Raw genomic sequence first — 20,704 nt, 5'->3', positions numbered from 1 at the left:
TTGCAAAGCAGAGGTGAAATATTCCCAAGCAGGGTTTGTTTTGTCTGTGAGGTGAATCCAGGACCTTCCCGCCTCTGCTGTTGGAAATCTGGCAGGGAGCATCTCTGTTTGCAGCCCTGGGAAGGAGTTATTTTGTGGGATAACTCATCCTAAAGAGAGAAAAGGAGTCCCAACAGCTGGAAGTGACAGGAGGGAGGTTTCCTGTGAGCTGCAGAAATCCCAGGGCGTTCTTGCTGGAGCTGAGGAAGCATCTGACAAAGGAGGAGGGAGCTGCCTGCTCCGATGGCATCCTCATTAATCACATTGCAAAGAAAAGAAATCAGAGAAAATCATTCAAATTACAGATGGCTAGATTTGGTAATTAGAATTTAGGCTAAAACAGATGTTTGTAATTAAGTGTTTATGTCATTGAATAAAATCCAGATTGCAAAGTCTATTTTCACAGGGTTTTAATGGGTTTTAATTCCCCGTGTTGGGTTTGGGGGCAAAGATACAGCTGATAATGTTTTAGGGAGGGAAGGAAAAACCCCACATGGCAAAACTCAAACCTGTTCATGTTTCAGTGGCAAGAATTGTCAGGAATTTGGGGATGGAGGGAAGTCCCCCCAAGCCCCATGGATTTTCCATGGACATCTGATTTTGCAGAAGATCACTAAACCAACCGGGCTCTGCACAAATCAGAGTGCAGGCAAGGGAGAGAATCAATTTGTTAGCAGGAAAATTGGCTTTTTGTGACACAGGGACAAAGCTGTGGTTTAAAATGAGAATATAAAAGCAGTGAGAGGTTCTTTTGGGGAAAGTTGAGCAATGCACAGGAGGGCAGGGACAGATCCCTCTGGCTGGATCTGCCTGCAGGACACTCCAAAAATCTCTTTTCACTCCTGTGCTGAAGGTTATGACCTCAAAATTTAGTGGTTTACCTCTTTTCTGTGCAAAATCAGGGTCCAGGGAAGGGATTCCTATTCCATGCCACAAGAACACGATCCTGTGTCTCTCCACACCCTCCCCAGTACTTAAATTGCTTGAAATCATCAAGGGTGATGGCAGAAATCCTGATGAATTCTCCAGAATTCAGAAGTAAAACATTCCAATCAATAATGTCAAATGCTTCACTGAGATCTGCAAGTCTGTTTCTCACCATCTAATAAGGGATTAACTGCTCAGGGAAAATGGAAATGGAAACCCAGCAGGAGGAAATTAAAAATGCTGGGCCAGTATTCAGATTTGGTAGGAAATGGGGGAAATTTTGGGGTTGTGAGGGTGTGTTTGGTCTCATAACAGTTTCATTTGTCCAGCTGATGTTAATATGGTTCCTGATTCAGGAGAGGAATTGCAAATTGGGTGTGAGATCCTGCAACCTGAACAGGATTAAATTCATAATTAAAATGAAGTGCATGGAAAGAGCTTCACGGAGCAGGGGCCGAGGACAGGGCAGGCTGGAGAAGCTTAGTTAGGAAAAGAATTTGTATTAAAGGCATAAAAGAAGGAGAGAAGAATTTATCAGCTTCTTTAAGAACCTCTGGAAAAGGTTTTCCAGGAGGGGAACGTTTGGGTCAGCCTCAGCAAGTTGGAGGAGTGAAAGTTCACTGGTGTTGTCAGAGCTGGTGTTTGGGGTTTTGATGGAATCCTGCCTTTTAATTTTTGTAGGTTTTGAGGGTTTTGTGCTGCTTTTTAGGTGTCTAACCCCACACCAGTGTGATCAGTGAGGTCTAAGCAAGACCAAGCAGGGTTAAATCAAAATTAGCAACAGAGTGGAAGGCCAAGGATTGTTGGGATCACTGAACTGGGTGAGATTGACCCTGCAGCAGTGAATAAACCTGGTCAGGCCCTGGGAGGAGCAGAGGATGCAGGGCTGGAAGTCACAGCCAGGCTGGAGACTGAGCCCTGTGCCAGGAGCTGGGATGGGAAGAGGATGCTCTTGGAAGCATCCATGGGGAAAATGCAGCCTTGATAGTAATGAGCTGCAACGGCTTAATTCCAGCAGTCAGGAGGTGACAGTAATTAAAAGTGAAATCTCAGCCGCAACAGTGAGCACGAGGGAGGAAAATAGCTGATTGTTAATGAGCCCAAAGCCATGGAAACTGCTGTGCATGAGTGGGAAATGGGGGTTGTGAGGTTGGTGGGCAAAGAAACCCGGACAAAGCAGCCAAAGCCAAGGTGAGCAGGAGAGGGGATGGGCTCTGGCACTCTGGACATGCTCTCAGCAGTGCTGCTCCAGGTTGTGGAGAGGGATGCATGATCTGTGTGGGGTCTGAAAGGCAGGATTTGGCTGCTGGACAAGCAGGTCTAGCAATTTCTCGTGGGTCTGCCTGTCATAGAAGTGGTCAGAGAAGGCTGCCCATGATGGCTAAAGAAGCACAGTTGAGTTCCCTTCTGTGGGAGCAGCCATCAGATCTCAGGAGAAATTCCCCATGACAATTCCTGCTTCTCTCAGGAGCAATTCCCCCTGGAAATTCCTGCTCTCTCAGGAGCATTCCCTCTGGCCAGCAGACTGATCAGAGCCACCAAAACACTAAGAAACCTCCCTTGATTCGGAAAGGAAAGCTGTAGAAACTAAGACAGGAAGGGCTTGGAAGCAACAAGGACAAGCAGAGATAGAGAGATGACAGTGATGGATGAAATGAACCCACACAAAGGGCACCCCAGGTGACCCCAAGTCACTATAGGACATGAAATAAATAAATAAACACACTATATTAATTCCCTCACCCAGTGATTGCTTATTTAAAGATCAGAGCATAACAAAACCTTCAACTTCAAAAGCTTGGAAGTGTTTTCAGGGGACAAAAAGCACAAAAAAATAAATAAACACACTAATTTATAGTACGATAATATAGTACAAAAATAGCACTACATGGACACACAGCTCTCTCAAGGTAAAAAGAGAATTTTTAATTTCTGACTCCAACATTTATAGACTTTCCAAAAGTGACAGTGGACTGGAGGGTGACAGTGCCACCTCTGCAATGACACTGGACAAACCAACAGTCCATCAAATTTCTCCTCCCTCCATAAACAATATAAGTAATTTACATAAAGTTATTACAAAAAGATATAATAAATATATGATATATATATATTCACAAAAGTTGTTACATAAAAGATATGTTATTTACAGTGAGTTATTTACATAACGTGCGCGAGAAAGTTCGTTACAAGAATTTAAACAACAGAAGGCTTGGAAAAACTTAATAGAACCAGAGTGACAACCCCAGGCTGTGCACAGAACACTCTCCAGCTCCGAGGAGCAGCACGATGGGGGATTTTTGTGCTCCAATGTGATTTTTCCTGGTTTTTCCCCCGCAGCTGTCCTCAGCACTGCTGTTCGACGCTGTGTACGCGGTGGTGACGGCCAAGGAGCAGCAGGATGGGGGATTTTTGTGCTCAAATATGATTTTTCCCTGTGTTTCACCTGCAGCTGTCCTCGGCGGTGGTGACGGCCAAGGAGCAGCAGGATGGGGGATTTTTGTGCTCCAATCTGATTTTTCCTGGTTTTTCCCCCACAGCTGTCCTCGGCGCTGCTGTTCGACGCCGTGTACGCGGTGGTGACGGCGGTGCAGGAGCTGAACCGCAGCCAGGAGATCGGCGTCAAGCCCCTGTCCTGCGGCTCTGCGCAGATCTGGCAGCACGGCACCAGCCTCATGAACTACCTGAGAATGGTGAGAGGGGGCTGAGGGCTGCTCCGGGCTGCCACAGGGCTCTTTGGAGGCGCTGGAAAGTGAAATCTGAGCGTTTGGGTTGTCACCTGTGACCGTGTTCACAGGGGTCCGAGGATGAGGGAAGAGACGAGGATCTGACTCCACGTTTCAGAAGGCTTGATTTATTATTTTATGATGTATATTACATTAAAACTGTACTAAAAGAATAGAAGAAAGGATTTCATCAGAAGGCTGGCTAAGAATAGCAAAAGAAAAAATTAATAACAAAGGCTTGTTGCTCGGACTCTCTGTCCAAGTCAGCTGGACTTTTGATTGGCCATTAATTAGAAACAACCACATGAGACCAATCACAGATGCACCTGTTGCATTCCACAGCAGCAGATGATCATTGTTTACATTTTGTTCCTGAGGCCTTTCAACTTCTCAGGAGAAAAAATCCTAAGGAAAGGATTTTCCATAAAAGATGTCCGCGACAGTGACCGGCCTTGGAAGGACATGAAACTCTCCCTTTTTCAGGCTTTGCTGCAGAAAAGCTGGAATTCAATTGTTTGGTTTTGTTTTACAGTATGAATGTTTCTAAGTGATTTGAGCTCTGACTTGAGCTGATACGAGATCATGCAGTACAATTGCTCAGAGCTCAAGTGCATGATATAAGTTCCCCTATGGGTTTGGGCTCCTTTGAACCCAAAATTGTCATTTCTGGAATGAAACAAGCCTAAATCTGGCACGAGAACACTGTGAAATCCCAGCCTTCTGAAGTAGTTGGAGTTTGTGGCTCCTCAGAGCCGAGGTGACCATGCAGCAGGAGCAGGTTTCTGAGTCTGGGTGTAAATGAGACAAGGAGATTTTATAAAGATGCCTGCAGTGGGGTGGGGCAGCCTCGCTGGGCGCTGTAACTGAGTCTCTCTTGGACAGGTAGAATTGGAAGGTCTCACCGGCCACATCGAATTCAACAGCAAAGGCCAACGCTCCAACTACGCCCTGAAAATCCTGCAGCACACCCGGGGTGGCTTCAGGCAGGTGAGAGCAGCTGGGGAGGGCTGGGAGGTGTCCTGGGTGTCCTCAGGGGGGACCAAAAGGGGCTCTGGACCCCTGTGGGATTTTCTGGGGTCCCCCATGGCAGGAAGGAATGAATCTGACTCCACGTTCTTAGAAAGCTGATGTTTATATTATATTATATTGTATTGTATTGTATCGTATCGTATCATATCTATTATATATTGTACTGTACTATATTACATTATATTACATTATACTATATTACATTATATTACATTATACTACATTATACTGTATTATACTATACTATATTATGCTATATTATTCTATATTATATTATACTAAAACAATACTAAAGAATACAGAAAGGATACAGACAGAAGGCTAAAAAGATAATAATGAATCTTGTGACTCTCTGCAGAGTCCAACACGGCTGGACAGTGATTGGTCATTAAGTAAAAAACAATTCACATGAAATTAATCAAATAATGACAGTTGGTAAACAATGTCCAGTCACATTCCAAAGCAGCAAAACACAGGAGAAGCAAATGAGATAATTATTGTTTTCATGTCCAAACCACATTCCAAAGCAGCAAGACACAGGAGAAGCAAATGAGATAATTATTGCTTTCATTTTTTCTGAGGCTTCACAGCTTCCCAGGAGAAGAAATCACAGTGAAGGGATTTTTCAGAAAATATGATGGTGACAGACCCCCCTTGTTTGCACCATGGGGTGCTTGGGGTGTCAGCTGAGCTCTGGCAAACTCAACGTGTTTGATTTTATCAGGAATGTGCCTCAGGATCCATCAGGGAATGGAAGGGGTGATGGCAGAGCCAATCTCTGCCCTGTCCAGGTGTTAATTCAGGGCAGGGAGTCTGTGCCAGGTGCAAGCTCATACCCACACTCCTTTAGTTCTTAAGCTTGTGGCTTAAAAATTATTTGGATGGGGGGAAAATTGGAGGATTTTCTATGAAATAGGGAAAAAATGAATATTTTTGTGAATATTTTCAAACTGTTTCTGTGAGGGAAAGCAAATGGGGCAGACCCATGTGAGGAGCTCCCCATCATCTCTCCCCCGTGAGGGGAAGTTCAAGCTCATTTCACTCCTGGTTTCTGGCTCCTCTCTAATAGGTTTGCTCAGCTCAGACTCATTTACTTTTTGTCTCGGTGCTTGTAGGTTCTTCACAGCTTTCCTCTGCCCACAGAACACCGAGCAGATTTCATTAGAATCATTAATTTGAGTGGTATTTCCTCATCTCACACTTTCTGCTCGAGCCATATTTTCTGGTTTGAGCTGAAGTTGAGGGTATCAGACTGATGAGATTGCACGACACAAATCCAAGGAATTTGCTGGTAAATCCAAACATTATTCAGGAAAAAAAAAAAAAAAAAGGAAATAAAAAGTGGTTTCATCTGTCTTGTTTCCCTGCTGACAGCTCCACTGCTGCCCTTTTCTCAGAGATTGCCACTTCTAGATGCTGGCAGAGAACAAAAGCTATTGTACCCTACCCTCACCAGCAGAGCATTTTGGCACCAGGATCCCTCTCCTGGCCTGGCAGAAGTGAATTTCAGCCTTGGCAAGGATGTTACCTGCCAGTTCTTACCTGTCAAGTGACAGCTTGGCTTTGATGCTGCCTTTCTCTGAGCGAGCAGGGGGGATCACGATGGCGTTTTCCCCACAGAGATCTCTCACAGCATCAATGCCCTTTTAATCCTCTCCCAAAGCCATCACCCTCTGAACAGAAGTGACAGATCCAAGCCCATCTGCATTAACAGGAGCACAAATTCAGCTGGATTCAGGGAGGAAAGGCTGCAAAGCTCCCTGTGACAGCTTTGGTTTGGATGTGTTGGAGTGTGGCACGTCAAACTCACAGGTCCTTTTGGAGCAGAGCTTCTCCCAGAGCTCTGTGGGGAGCTGTGACTGCAGCCTGATCTGCCCTGAGAATGAAATCTCATCTCCTCCCCACAAACCTGCTGTGACAGGAGAAAACCTTTGCTGACCTGTTGTAACAGCTCGGTGAAAAAGGAGCTCTGTGTGTGTGACATGGCCAGGAAAGCTGCTCTGGGATCAAGATTTCCAAATTTCCCCATCAGGCTGCAGGGATGAAGCACTTCCAGCCACAGGGAGAAAGTGCTGGAAGGACAGGGCAGACCCTGTAATAATATATATTATATTATATTATATTATATTATATTATATTATATTATATTATATTATATTATATTATATTATATTATATTATATTATATTATATTATATTATATTATATTATATTATATTATATTATATTATTCTAGAATGCTAAACTTAAAATGTACTAAAGAATAGAGGTGTCCTGGGCTCAGGGAGTTGCTCTGGGGACAAAAAGGGCCTCTGGACCCCTGTGGTATTTTCTGGGGTCCCCTCCTCCTTGGGGGAGGCTGCAAACCCTGCCCTGTCACAAACCCACCAGGAAAGAGCTGATTTTCATAAAACTCAGCTTTTCTGCCTTCTCTCCCTTTCTCAGGGAGCTTTTCTGATCCACAGCAGTGCCCAGAGGGGGTTCAGGGTCCTTCCCAGCCTAAAGGAGTTTGTTGAGATGTGTTTAACTGTGAAGAGCCTCCCAACCTGCCTCCCCTCCACGTTCCTGCAAAGAGAACCCAAAGGCAGCTCTGCTGTGCCATAAATGGTTATTTTCTTGTTGCCAGCCTGGCTTCTTTTAATGAAAAAGACTAAATAAATCATTAGAAATATTTTAATTAAAGGAGCAGGGTAAAGAACAGGCATTCACATCCTGGAGACAATCTTGCTCCCCAGGGTTGTATTAACTGATTTGTTTGAAACACTTCTGTTCCCTGCTTAGTTTTAACCAAGCTCATTTTAGCTCTGCCCATTCCTCTCTTCCTCCCTTTCCCTCTTTCCTTTTCCTCCTCTCTCTCCTTCCACCCAGTGAAGCCACAGGGACTTCCAGCTCATCAGCTTTGATGGAGAATACACCAAATTTTGAGGCTGATCCAGCCAGGAAGCAAATTAAGAGACACTTAGATTCTCCAACTCGCTGCTGCTTTTGGGCACGGAGAGGCAGGGCTTTTTGACATCCAATTTTTAATTCGTTTATGTAACGCACCAAACGCTTCTTTTCCTGATTTAGCTTAACCAGAGGAATTTTTTCCACAGCCATATGAGAGCTGCTCTGTCTGCTCACAGGATGCTCGATAAAGCACAGGCTCATTAATGTGCTGGTGATCTATAGATCTGACAAGGGCTGCCTTTGGTAAATGTCATCTTTTTATTTTTTATATATATATATTTTTCCCCCCCTTTCTTTGCCCCTCTGAAAAACACTGCAGAGTTGCAGCAGAGTGATTTGCTGTAAATCACGAGCTGAGGTTTGGGAACTTCGTGGAGGGAAGGGAGTGAGGAGTGGCTGTGATTCAGGGGTGGGAAAGGGGAATCTGCAGAGCCTGACCCCATCCTAAGTGAGGCTGCTCAGTCTCCATTTAACCACAGGCCCTGCTGGTGCCCTGAGACAGAGCAGTGCAAGGGCTGGGGCTGTTAATTGGGATGTTGATGAGATACAGATGAGTTCCCCACCAATAGCTCTGGGACCCTTCTCAGTCCCTGCCACATCAAAGCTTTTTAATTTGGCAGCAGCTCATCAGCCTCGGTGGGGCCGGTTCCTCTTTAGCTGCTGCCCCCAGGAACAGCCCAGGGACAGGTTCTGGGATAGCCCAGGGACAGGCTCTGGATGATTTCTGTCCCCAGGGACAGGTTCTGGATGGTTTCTGCACCCAGGGACAGGTTCTGGATGGTTTCTGTCCCCAGGGACAGGTTCTGGATGGTTTCTGCCCCCAGGGACAGGTTCTGGATGGGTTCTGGATGGTTTCTGCCCCCAGGGACAGGTTCTGGATGGGTTCTGTCCCCAGGGACAGGTTCTGGATGGTTTCTGCCCCCAGGACCTGACAAACCCAGTGTGTGCCACTGCAGCCCTGCCTGGGCAGTGCCTGGTGTCAACCATGGGGTCCAGAGGGGACATCTGGTGGATGCTGGTGGGGTAAGGTGTGTGTATCTCGTGGTTCTTTGGTTTGATAGTTGATGCTTTCAGTGCTAATTTCAGTGCAGGAGCTTTTGCCTGGCATCAGCAGTGTCCCTCAGGAATCCAACCCCACGGCAGTGTCCTCGGAGGGAATTCCTTCATTTCTTTGTTTTATTCCCTTTTTCCCCTCCTCACTCACGCCCAGATTCCCTCTCCTTGGGGCACCTTGGTTGCACTCCCCCCTGCTCCTGGGGACACTGAGGGAGGATTTGGTGGCTGCAAGCTCTAGAACATCACTCGTAATCAGAGCCAACCAGGTCCCTGGTGCTGTCTGCTGCTCCAAGATCTGGATTCAGGGCTGGCTCTGCCTTGATTTGAAGCTGGGAGTGGGGATGGTAAATACCTCTGAAGCTCGTGGAGAAGTCTTGCTTTGTGCCTACAGAAAAACAAGCAGATTTCATTAAAATCGCTGCTTTGAGAGGTGTTTCATCACCTCACACCACGAGGAGCCTCAAAGCCTCTGCTCACAGGGTGGAAGGAGAGAGCCAGGGATGCTCCATGGGGGATTTTCTACAGGAATGAGAAATCTTCCTGTGCCACCAACCCAAATAACACCTTTGGAGCAGCTAAACTGGGGCACTCGGCTGCCTGTGGGGATGGAGCAGTGGCACTTCCCCGCTCCTTCCAGGCTGAGGCTTTCTGGGCTGTTTCACACTCTGAGTTTCACAGTTTGTGTTTGCCTCGAGGTGCCTGTGGGTGCTTGGGGCAGGGCTGGATCTCCTTGGGGTGCTGGGAGGTGCAGAGGTGATGCCCTGGGGTTCTCACATCCCTGAGGACATGGAGGGGACATTCTCCACCTAATCCCTCTCACAAAATCCCTCTCTCCAAGGTGTTGATCTACACCTGGGTGTGCTGCCCTCATTGCTCTGCTAGGACAGGGATCCCTCCAGCTCCTGTGATCATTAGGAACCCCTCCCCTGCTCTGTCAGCCTGTTTATTTCTGGCTGCTTTGTATGTATTTATTTTTGTGCCAACGCCATCGTTTCAGCTTCAAAAAGCTGTTCTACCTCTTTGCTACAGACCTCCTCCACCTGCAGTATTTATAAATCACCAATCACATCCTCTTCTTTAAAACCCTGAGTCCTAAAACCCCTGAAGTCCTTGTCCAGAGCCTTAACAACATGATGGTCTCACCCTTGTCTGTGTGGAGCATTGAATTGTTTTCTAAAAAAACTTAGCAGATGGATATATTTTCTATTTTCCAGAGGCTCTTTATATGTAGACAGAGATGATTAAAATCACCTTGACATCCATCTTGCAGGAGAGGGACGAGAGGGGCCCTGGCACCCTCTGGCACTGCAGGAACAGCAGCAGGAGGAGCTTTGTGAGCCCCTGAGGGGCACAGGGGTGAGCTGGGGACAGCCAGGAGTGGGAGAAAATGCCCAAAATGTGGGGATTTGTGGCCTTGGTGCCTTGAAAAGCAAGGTCAAAGCCACAGCTCTGTCAGGAGAAGAGGCAATTAGTCTCAGCACATGCCAGCAGGGGAGGGACAAATTGGAGAACAGCGAGGGCTGTTAAAATTAAAGTTAATCTGTCACTAATCTGTGGCTGAGAAATCCGGGAGGGAAGAAGGATGAGGCAATGTTTGTGAGGGATGGCTGGCTGCAGAGGGGCTGCTGCTCAGAAATCAGAGCAGAGCTGGGGAATTGAGCAGGGATTCATCCTGCCTGGACTCAGAGCCTGTGCAGGACACTGGAAGCTGTGCTCCAGGGGAAATGGGTGGGAAATCTCCCACTTTGGGGCTGTTGTTCCTGCACTAGGAATGGTCACAGACAGAGCTGCCAGAGCTCCAGGAAGGTTTGGACAATGCTCTCAGGCACAGGGAGGGATTGCTGGGGTAAGGCTTGATTTAATATTTTATGATATATATTATATTAAAACTATACTAAAAGAAGAGAAGAAAGGATTTCATCAGAAGGCTGGCTAAGAATAGAATAGCAAAGAATGATAACAAAGGTTTGTGGCTTGGGCTCTCTGTCCGAACCAGCTGTCTGTGATTGGCCATTAATTAGAAACAACCAACATGAGACCAATCCCAGATGCACCTGTTGCATTCCACAGCAGCAGATAATCATTGTTTACATTTTGTTCCTGAGGCCTCCCAGCTTCTCAGGAGGAAAAATCCTAAGGAAAGGATTTTCCATAAAAGATGTCTGCGACAGGGGTTCAGAGGGAGCTGCCCTCCTCATCCCCCCCTGTATCCATGAGGAAAAGCAGAAGCTCCTTTAAGGACAATGAGAGAGCAGGAGTTTAATTTGCACGTTCTGAACGAGCTGCTGGAGGTGCTGATGTCCCTGCCCGGAGCTCTGAGGGAAGGAGATTAGGCTCTTGAAGTTAAAATTAGGTTTTGTGGAATATTCCTCCCCTCCCCTGGCTGAAGGCAGCTGTGTCACAGCTGAGTCACGATGTCCTCCCGAGCCTGGGGGACTGGTTCTGCCATCCACGCTGGGAATTTGGGTTTGCTGCAGCCACAGCAGTGCTTGGGTGGGTAAATTTGGGTAGGATGGGCCTGAATGAAAGGATTTGGGTGTGAGGAGTCGGAGCGAAAGGATCCCATCCACGCTGGGAATTTGGGTTTGCTGCAGCCTCACCGATGCTTGGGTGGGTAAATTTGGGTGTGATGAGCCTGAATGAAAGGATTTGGAAGTGCTTAATCATGGTAGAGGAGTTGTGGAGCAGCACCACTGAGAAAGTGGCTTTGTCCCACCCAGGAGAGCTCCCAGCTTTGGAGGGACAAGCTCACAAATTGGGGGTTTCTGGCTAAGATGGACCCATTTGGTGGCATCTGGGGACAACACACAAGGCTGCCCAGCTCCCAGCTCTGCAGGGAGGGCACGAGGGAAAGCAGCACAGGGCCAGGGTGGTGGCCCTGTGTGCACAGAGGGTTAATCTCTCTGCTGACCCATTGTGGGGTTGTGAAGCTAATGGAGCATCCCTAACCAGGCCAGCTGCAGGGCTGTTGTCACTCAGCAGAGCCATATGGGCAGTGCCTCGCCCTATAAATCCCCTTATTGTGCTGTTTGTCTCTGCAGATTGGCCACTGGCACGTCTCTGAAGGGCTCAGCATGGACAACAGGATCTTCTCCTCCAACATTTCCGACAGCCTCTTCAACACCACCCTGATTGTCACCACCATCCTGGTAAGGGAGGGGGGCACCTGCAGTCCCCCCACGGGCCCAGCCCTCAGGTGTGGTGGTGTCCACAGGGGTCTGAGGGTGAGGGGAGAGACGAGGATCTGACTCCACGTTTCAGAAGGCTTGATTTATTATTTTATTATATATATTATATTAAAACTATACTAAAAGAATAGAAGAAATTATTTCATCAGAAGGCTGGCTAAGAATAGAAAAAGAAAAAATGATAACAAAGGTTTTTGGCTTGGACTCTCTGTCCGAGCCAGCTGACTGTGATTGGCCATTAATTAGAAACAACCACATGAGACCAATCCCAGATGTACCTGTTGCATTCCACAGCAGCAGATAACCATTGTTTGCATTTTGTTCCTGAGGCCTCCCAGCTTCTCAGGAGGAAAAATCCTAAGGAAAAGGATTTTCCATAAAAGATGTCTGCGACACTCAGGGGTGGGCTCAGCTGAATCCTATCCCTGCCCCTCAGCCCTGCACTGGGCTGATTTCACACTCCAAGTCTCCAGTTGCAGCCTGGGGCACAATTCCTGCCTGTGGAATTCAGCTCAGGTCAATGCTCCCTATGGAAATGGCATTGGGTTCGGAGGGTTCATATTTGATGGGTTCAGAGGGGGCTGGGGTGGGAACAGGCTGCCAGTTTGCACCCAGCTCAGGATGGGGATCTTGTCTGGTGTGCAGCTGTGAGTTGGAAGGGACAGTGGTCCCTTCTACCCATAAAATATAAAAATATTACCCATATTTTATAAAAATTACAAAAATTGGCCAAGATGGGCAGAATTTTTATGAAAACCTGGCATGTACAGGCACCACTCTCTATGTTCAACACCTTCCCTTCCAGGAGCTGCCTGTCCAGTGATTTTTCTTGCTCCTTTTTTAAAGACGTCCAAACTCCTGCCTGTCTCCTCACAAAGTTTGTTGGAAAGAGGACAGGCTGGAGAAGTGGCTCTGTGCCAGGACAGATTGAAGTCTGGATGTCCTGCCATGACTCACTGGGCTGCTCTTGCCCTTCTCAGCTGGAAACAGCCCCAAAATCATCATCCCTCAGCTCTGCCTAGTGTCCTAAACCAGGATAAATCTGCACCTCTACACAGCAGGGGCCAGGGAGCACCAGTGTGGAGACATGAGCTCCCAGTCTTTCCTCATCCAGTTTGAGAGGGATCCATTGTGCTGGGATGTGCTTTTGGGGGTTAGAACTGGGTGTTTTCTAAGGTTTGGGGTTAGAACTAAAAGTTTTCTAAGGTTTGGGGTTAGAACTGGATGTTTTCTAAGGTTTGGGGTTAGAACTAAAAGTTTTCTGAGGTTTGGGGTTAGAACTAGACATTTTTTAAGCTTTGGGGTTAGAACTAAACATTTTCTAAGGTTTGGGGTTAGAACTGGATGCTTTCTAATATTTAGGGTTAGAACCAGACATTTTCTAAGCTTTGGAGTTAGAACTGGATGTTTTCTAAGCTTTGAGGTTAGAACTAAACGTTTTCTAAAAGTTTGGAGTTAGAACTGGATGTTTTCTAATGTTTGAGGTTAGAACCAGACATTTTCTAATATTTGGGGTTAGAGCTAAATGTTTTCTAATATTTGGGGTTAGAACCAGACGTTTTCTAATGTTTGGGGTTAGAACTAGACATTTTCCATCTTTGGGGTTAGAACCAGCCATTTTCTAAGGTTTCTCCCAACCCCACCCCGTGAGCTCTGCCCTCCCTGCTCGGTGCTGGCGGGACGCCTCGGCTAAGATGGGAATGACAGCTGCCCAGTTTCACTGCAGGAAAACCCTTACTTAATGCTGAAGTGGAACCACCAGGAGCTGGAAGGCAACGACCGCTACGAGGGTTTCTGCGTGGACATGCTGAAGGAGCTGGCCGAGATCCTGCGCTTCAACTACAAAATCCACCTGGTGGGCGACGGCGTCTACGGCGTCCCCGAGGCCAACGGCACCTGGACGGGGATGGTTGGGGAGCTCATAGCCAGGGTGAGTGGATTAATTGTTAATTAAAACTCTGCTCTGATGGGCTTTGACGCTGTAAAGCCTTTGTGTTTTGTGGTGATGAGGATGGGTTGGGTTTTTCCTGCGCTTCAACCACAAAATCTGCCTGGTGGGCGACGGCGTCTACGGCGTCCCCAAGGCCAATGGAACCTGGACAGGGATGGTTGGGGAGCTCATAGCCAGTGTGAGTGGATTAATTGTTCATTAAAATTCTGCTCTGATGGGCTTTGGTGCTGCAAAGCTGCCGTGCTTTGCTATGATGAGGATGGGTTGGGTTTTTCCTGCACTTCAACTACAAAATCCACCTGGTGGGCAACGGCGTCTACGGCATCCCCGAGGCCAATGGAATCTGGACAGGGATGGTTGGGGAGCTCATAGCCAGGGTGAGTGGATTAATTGTTCTTTAAAACTCTGCTCTGATGGCCTTTGGTGCTACAAAGTCACCGTGTTTTGTAGTGATGAGGATGGGTTGGGTTTTCGTCCGTTTTGGGAAGGTTGGAGCAGAGGGTTTGTGTGGCATTCACACAATGGATCCCTGGATTTCCACATCCGGTTTTTTCTCCTGGGAAGCTGAGAAGCCTCAGGGAAAAATGAACACGATAATTGTGGTGGTGTTTTGAGGGTCACCAGGATGAGGGAAGAGATGAGAATCTTGACTCCATGTTTCAGAAGGCTGATTTGTTATTTTATGATAAATATGATATTAAAAATGCTACACAAAAACTATACGAAAAGAAAGATCCCTGGATTTCCACATCCCTGGTTTTTTTTTATCCTGGGAAGCTGAGAAGCCTCAGAAGAAAAAAAAAATAAAAGAATCCATCCCTGGATTTTTCTCCTGGGAAGCTGAGAAGCCTCAGGGAAAAATGAAAGCAATAATTGTGGTGGTGTTTGAGGGTCCCCAGGATGAGGGAAGAGATGAGAATCTCAACTCCATCTGATTTATTATTTTATGATATATATTATATTAAAAATTCTACACTAAAACTATACTAAAAGAAAGAGAAAGGAGACATCAGAAGGCTGGCAAAGTATGAATAATAAAAACCTGTGACTACTTAGAGCCTCGACACAGCTGGACCGTGATTTTCCAGTTCTTCCAAGTGATACTCATTTTCCAGATCTTTCCTCCCTGGAAAATGAGCATCACTTCACTCTGTGGTTTATTGGGCACAGTGAATTTGGTTGGGAGCTGGGGATTGAAGTTGAGGATGGAAGGATTGAAGCTGGGGATGGAAGTTTGAGGGTTTTGGAGGTCTTTTCCATGGTTCTGTGGTCTTTAAGGATCCAGGATCCCTAGAAATGCCCACTGGCACCTCCTGCTTCTTCCCCACACGATGCAGGGCGATGCTCATCCGGCTTCAGGAGTTTCAGCTGAGCGTTTGAGGTCAGCTGGGACAGCTCTTTGTCTGCAAGAGGGAGGGGTTTTGTGTTTTGTGAGGGTCACAGACAGGGCACTGAGCAGCCTGGAGACTCCCCTGAGCTCCCCCTGTCCCTGGGGTCACCCATCCCTGAGCAGTCACTCTCGGTGCCAGCTGAGATCCCACCTCCATCTGCTCCTCTCCAAGAGCTTCTGTGAGGCTGTTTGCAAATGCTCCAGGCTATTGGCACCGTTTTTATCCATTTTTGTGTCTCTCTGTGTGTGTGTACACACACAATTACACTCCTGCAACATTCCTTTGGGGAAAAGGAAGGAGCTGAGACCTCAAAAGAAAGGAACAGCCAGCAAACTTTTGGCCTCCTAACCTTGTCAGTGGCTCTTCATTAAATGGGACCTTCTGGAAGGTTGTTTTTCTCCAGTGATGAGCATTTTAGCTTTATCTTCACACAGAAACCGTTTGTTTCTTCTGCAGCTCAAGCAGGGTTTATTTAAGAAAGTTTTTTACTTCTTCTGCCGGGCAGAGCTGTCAGAGCCTGTGAGGCTGGATCACAAATTGGGGAAGAGAAACAGCTTTGTCTCTTGTTATCCCTATATCCCTGAGAGTTCTTATGATGGTTTCAGAAAGTTTTTGATCAATTTATTCAGGGCTGCCTGGGATGTTGGTTTTTGAGGGCATTTCACTGCCCAAGGGGCTTCTGTCCATCCTTGACAGTCAGTCCCCAAGGAAGTTCATCCTTGTTCACCCCTGTCCCATGACATCCAGCAGATCCTGTGTTGGGTGCACATATTCCTCTTTCAGTGGATTTATATACTATATAAATTATATATTTATATTTATATGTTTATATTTTATTATATGTTTTTATATTTAATTATTATATATTATATATTATATATAATATTATATAAATATTTATATATTTATATATTTATATTCTATTTAATTTTATATATATATATATTTCTAATTTTATTCTGCCCCTTTAGGACACAAAGGGAATCAGCTGGGGCACAAACCTCTCACAAAAGTCCCCAGTCCTTCCCAAAAATGAAAGCTCTGCCTGTGTCCAGCACAGTGTCACTGTAGGAAAATAATTTCGCCTTGATCCTGATCAGCCATCAGAAAATAAGGTTTGACTCACACTCACTTAATGTGCAGGACCAAAAGGTCACAGAATTATCCAGCCTCCCCTGTAATCCCTCTGTGGCACGGAATCTCCTCAGAGCAACTCTGGGCTATTGAGGGGAAAATGTTTCATTTTATTGCTTCTGAATTAACCAGTTATTGATTTATTCTTAAGCCCTGGGAATTCCATCACAGCTAATTGTGCACCCTGGTATGATTGAGCAGGATGCTGGACAAACATGAATCTGCTGTTGACTCAAATTCAGCAGTACAAATCTTGTGAGCAGGTCAATAAAACAGGTTGGGAGGTGAGGAAGAGGGGATGGGATGGCTTGGGAGTGCTGCACAATTTGTGATCTGTGACCGTGTTCACAGGGGTCTGAGGATGAGGCGAGAGACGAGGATCTGACTCCATGTTTCAGAAGGCTTGATTAATTATTTTATTATATGTAGTACATTAAAACTATACTAAAAGAATAGAAGAAAGGATTTCATCAGAAGGCAGGCTAAGAATAGAAAAAGAAAGAATGATAACAAAGGTTTGTGGCTTGGCTCTCTGTCCAACCCAGCTGACTGTGATTGGCCATTAATTAGAAACAACCACATGAGACCAATCCCAGATGCACCTGTTGCATTCCACAGCAGCAGATAACCATTGTTTGCATTGTGTTCCTGAGGCTCCAGCTTCTCAGGAGGGAAAATCCTAAGGAAAGGATTTTCCATAAAAGATGTCTGCGACAGTGATCAGCTCACAAAACAGGTTGGGGGGTGAGGAAGAGGGGACAGGGATGGCTTGGGGATCCTGCACAGTTTGTGATCACCTCATGGAGGTTTGGCATGGGAGAAATCACCTGGAAGGACTCAGAATCACAGAATGGGGTGGTTTAGTTTCAACCTCCTTTACTCCTTCTACTACCCCAGGTTGCTCCAAGCCTTATCCAGCCTTGGACATCCCCAGGGATGTCTCAGCCTCAGCTCCTCTGGGAATTCCATCCAGCCCTCATCAAGAATTCCTTCCCAAAATCTCTTTCAGTTCAAAGCCCTCTTGTCCTGTCACTCTAGTTCCAGATGAGGAGTTCCCAAGCCCATCCTGCAGTGAGAGATGTCACAAATGCAGAAAATCCTGGGCTAATTTGTCCCTTCTGAGCAGGCAGGGCAGGGAGATTGAGCACCCAGCTCATTCCTGAGTGAGCAGGGCACTAAAGCCACTCTGCCTGTCAGCCTTGCTGGCTCTGGCACAGACAAACAAACAAGGGGGAACAGCAAATCTTCTCATCTCCTCCTCTCTGGCATCAGAGACTTAAAGGGCATTTGGGCTGGAAGAATTACATCCTGCTCGTGGCTGCTGCAGTGCAGCTCTGGCTCAGAGTCCCTGGTGCTGTCTGCTCTTCCCCTGCTCTCCCTCCCCAGCACATCCTCGAGCTGAAATGAATTCCTGGCTGGCACAAGCCAAGGAATGCATTTTCACAGCCTCAGCCTTGTCCCACCATGCCTGGCTCGAATCTGGCCAGGATCAGAGGGGATCAAAGCCCTTTTTAAAGTGAGGGACATGGAGTTGTCCATCTTGTCCAGCCTCAGGAGCAGCCATACCAAGAACTGGGAAATCCCTTAAAGCTTTGGGGTGCTGGTTTTCCTTCCTGGTGGCCAGGCACTGCTTTCCCTTCAGTCCCAGGATGAGGGAAGAGACGAGAATGTTGACTCCATGTTTGAGAAGGCTGATTTATTATTTTATTATATATATTATATTAAAACTATACTAAAAGAATAGAAGAAATTATTTCATCAGAAGGCTGGCTGAGAATAGAAAAGGAATGATAACAGAGGCTTGTGACTGACTGAGACAGTCTGGACAGCTGGGCTGTGATTGGCCATTAATTAGAACAACCACATGAGACAATCCCAGATGCACCTGTTGCATTCCACAGCAGCAGATAACCATTGTTTACATCTTGTTCCTGAGGCTTCTCAGCTTCTCAGGAGGAAAAATCCTAAGGAAAGATTTTTCAGAAAATGTCATGGCTACACCAGCCCTGAGCTCCCAGAGCTGTCCTGGCTTTGACACATCCCCATCCCCGAGCCTCACTCTCTGCAGTGTCCCCACAGCCTGGCACAGGGTTGGGGTCTCTGTGGGGGCCTCATCTGGGCTCTTTCCCCAGCTGCTTCCTGCCGTCCCATGCCGTGGGAGGCTTCTCTGGGCTCTCTTGGGGCTGGGGCTGACGTCAGGGCCCGTCCATCCCGCCAGCTCCGAGCTGAGCCCTGGCAGAGCCGCGGCGAGGGGGCGGCTGGACTGGCAGTCCCTGCAATTTGCTCCTGGAGGATGCTTCATTGTTGTTCCTCCGCAGGAGCCTGGCTCAGCCCCCGTGTTTGGTGTCCTCTGCAGAGCCCTGCTGCAGGCAGAGCCCACGGGGATGCCAGGTAGGGCGGTGCTGGGGCAGCTTGTGTCTGGCGCGCCAGCCCACCTGGGTTTGCTCTCACCCAGCGAGGCTCTGGCCTTGCTTGGGCGTGTGTTGCTGAGAGAAGTGCTGTTGCTTTTTGTCTCCACTCCCAAAAAGCTCTGGGTCCTTTTCTAAGCCTATTTCGTGCCAACATTTATAGCTGCAAGTGTGCTGGCAGGATGAAAACCAGCCCCTCTTTTCCCCCATCCATCCTTTCCCTCCCGTTTTTTCCTCTCCTGGTCGGGATCTCTCGCTGCTCACAGTGACCCCCAGAAAAGTTCCAAAGTCTCTTTTCCTAGCCCAGGACTTGAAGGAGGAGTCAGGGCTCTTAATTTCTCAGTCTCAAGGTTGTTTATTGTATCTTATCTTTAAAAATTTTCTCCTGCCCTGCCAAGGTCAGCTCAGCAAGACAGTCCAGGCACTCTGCCTGCCCCAGGGCAGTGTTATGTCTTTATACTAAAAACTACGTGTAAAATATTTACAATTACTTTCCAATACCTATCACCTGTGTTAGACAGTGAGCTTCTACTCTAAACCAATCCAAAAGTGCCACCATCACAGCAGAAGATGGAGGCCAAGAAGGAGAAGAAGGAGAAAGGCTGGACAAGCCCAGTTCTTCCATCTTGCCATATCAAAAACCCCAAAATCTACTTTTCCACCCCCTGATAACTTCACTATTATTCTATTTAAAGTGTTGTGGCTTGCTGGTCTTCATCTAAGGTTGGTAGTTTGCTCCATGGATCATAATCAAACCCACAGGGGCATTTTGGGCTCTGTGCCAGGGTCTCTGAGCCCCCTGGCAGGGTCTGGGCTGCTCAGGACAGACAGAGGGATGTCCTGGCTCCTGACATCTCCCAGAGCCCAGACCTGGACAGAGAGCAGGAGCACAAAGCAAAATCCATTTCCCATAAAACCCCAACCCCTGCTGTGCTCAGCTGGGGAGGCCGGAGGGAACTCAGGTTTGCAGAGCTCCTCTGTAGCTCCACCGAGCTCGGTGAATCACAAGAAGTTTTGCCAGGAAGCAGAGCTGAGAGCATGAAATGGATGAAATTCAGGCAGAGAATTCTCTGCATGCCATTCCCAGATCAAAGTTTGCTGCTATCAGAGATCAGCTCTTAACTTGCATGACTGAGCCTGCAGAGAGAAGAGAGAGGGGGAATGATGAGGAGCTGGAGCTCTGCTGCAGAAAGTTCTGCCCCTCTGAAAAGTGAGCAGGGAATGAGCAGAGGGAAACAGCTCTGACGGAATGGCAGAAGCCCCTGGAGATGAGAGAGGGGAGTCTGAGTGCTGGGGAAGGCTGTGCTGTGTCTCTGCTCTGAGGGCAGAGGGAGGGGATGGATTTGCACTGATTTTGTGTAGGGAAGAGCAGTTCAGGTTGCTGATGATGATTCAGCTACACCAAGGTGTTGTTTCTCCCCAGAGAATGGTCAGGACCCCAAACCTGGGGATGCTGCTGCTCCTTCAACAGCACCTTTAAATTTACCCCTGGATAGGAATGAAAATTTCCTGCAAGCTTTGGCATGAACCCCTTTTACCTTGGCATTTTTACCTTCTGCTTCAGTCTGTGGCTTTGCTGGTGGGATTTGGTTTAATTTGGAGAACTTGGAGGAGAATTCAATGTCAGACTGAGCTGTGCCTTCAGCAGGGGCTTTGCTGGGAGGGCAATGGCACCTACAACCCTTTAAGTAGAGACAGGAGGGATTTGGGAAATGGGACAATGGCACCTACAACCCTTTAAGTAGAGAAGAGGGGTTTAGGAATGGGACAATGGCCCCTACAAGCCTTTTAATTGGAGACAGGAGAGGTTTAGGAAATGGGATAATGGCACCTACAAACCCTTTAGGTGGTTTAGGAAATGGGATAGTGGCACCTGCAAACCCTTTAGGTGGTTTAGGAAGCGGAC

General features: G+C 47.2%; 1 protein-coding gene across 1 annotated transcript in view; it reads left to right on the top strand.

Moving 5' to 3' along the window:
* GRIK4 (glutamate ionotropic receptor kainate type subunit 4) overlaps window positions 1–20,704 on the top strand; it is a 205,154-nt gene that overhangs the window by 160,884 nt on the left and 23,566 nt on the right. Inside the window, exons 9-14 of the mRNA XM_058041136.1 lie at window positions 3,507–3,659; window positions 4,575–4,679; window positions 11,768–11,875; window positions 13,641–13,848; window positions 13,925–14,041; window positions 14,124–14,242. Coding sequence (XP_057897119.1) covers window positions 3,507–3,659; window positions 4,575–4,679; window positions 11,768–11,875; window positions 13,641–13,848; window positions 13,925–14,041; window positions 14,124–14,242 — 810 coding nt within the window. The remainder of the gene's footprint in view (window positions 1–3,506; window positions 3,660–4,574; window positions 4,680–11,767; window positions 11,876–13,640; window positions 13,849–13,924; window positions 14,042–14,123; window positions 14,243–20,704) is intronic.

Source organism: Melospiza georgiana, chromosome 27 (genome assembly GCF_028018845.1).
Source record: "Melospiza georgiana isolate bMelGeo1 chromosome 27, bMelGeo1.pri, whole genome shotgun sequence".
NCBI classification, from domain to species: Eukaryota; Metazoa; Chordata; class Aves; order Passeriformes; family Passerellidae; genus Melospiza; species Melospiza georgiana.
The sequence above is the reverse complement of the archived record's forward strand: the minus strand, read 5'-3'. Positions and strand labels throughout refer to the sequence as shown.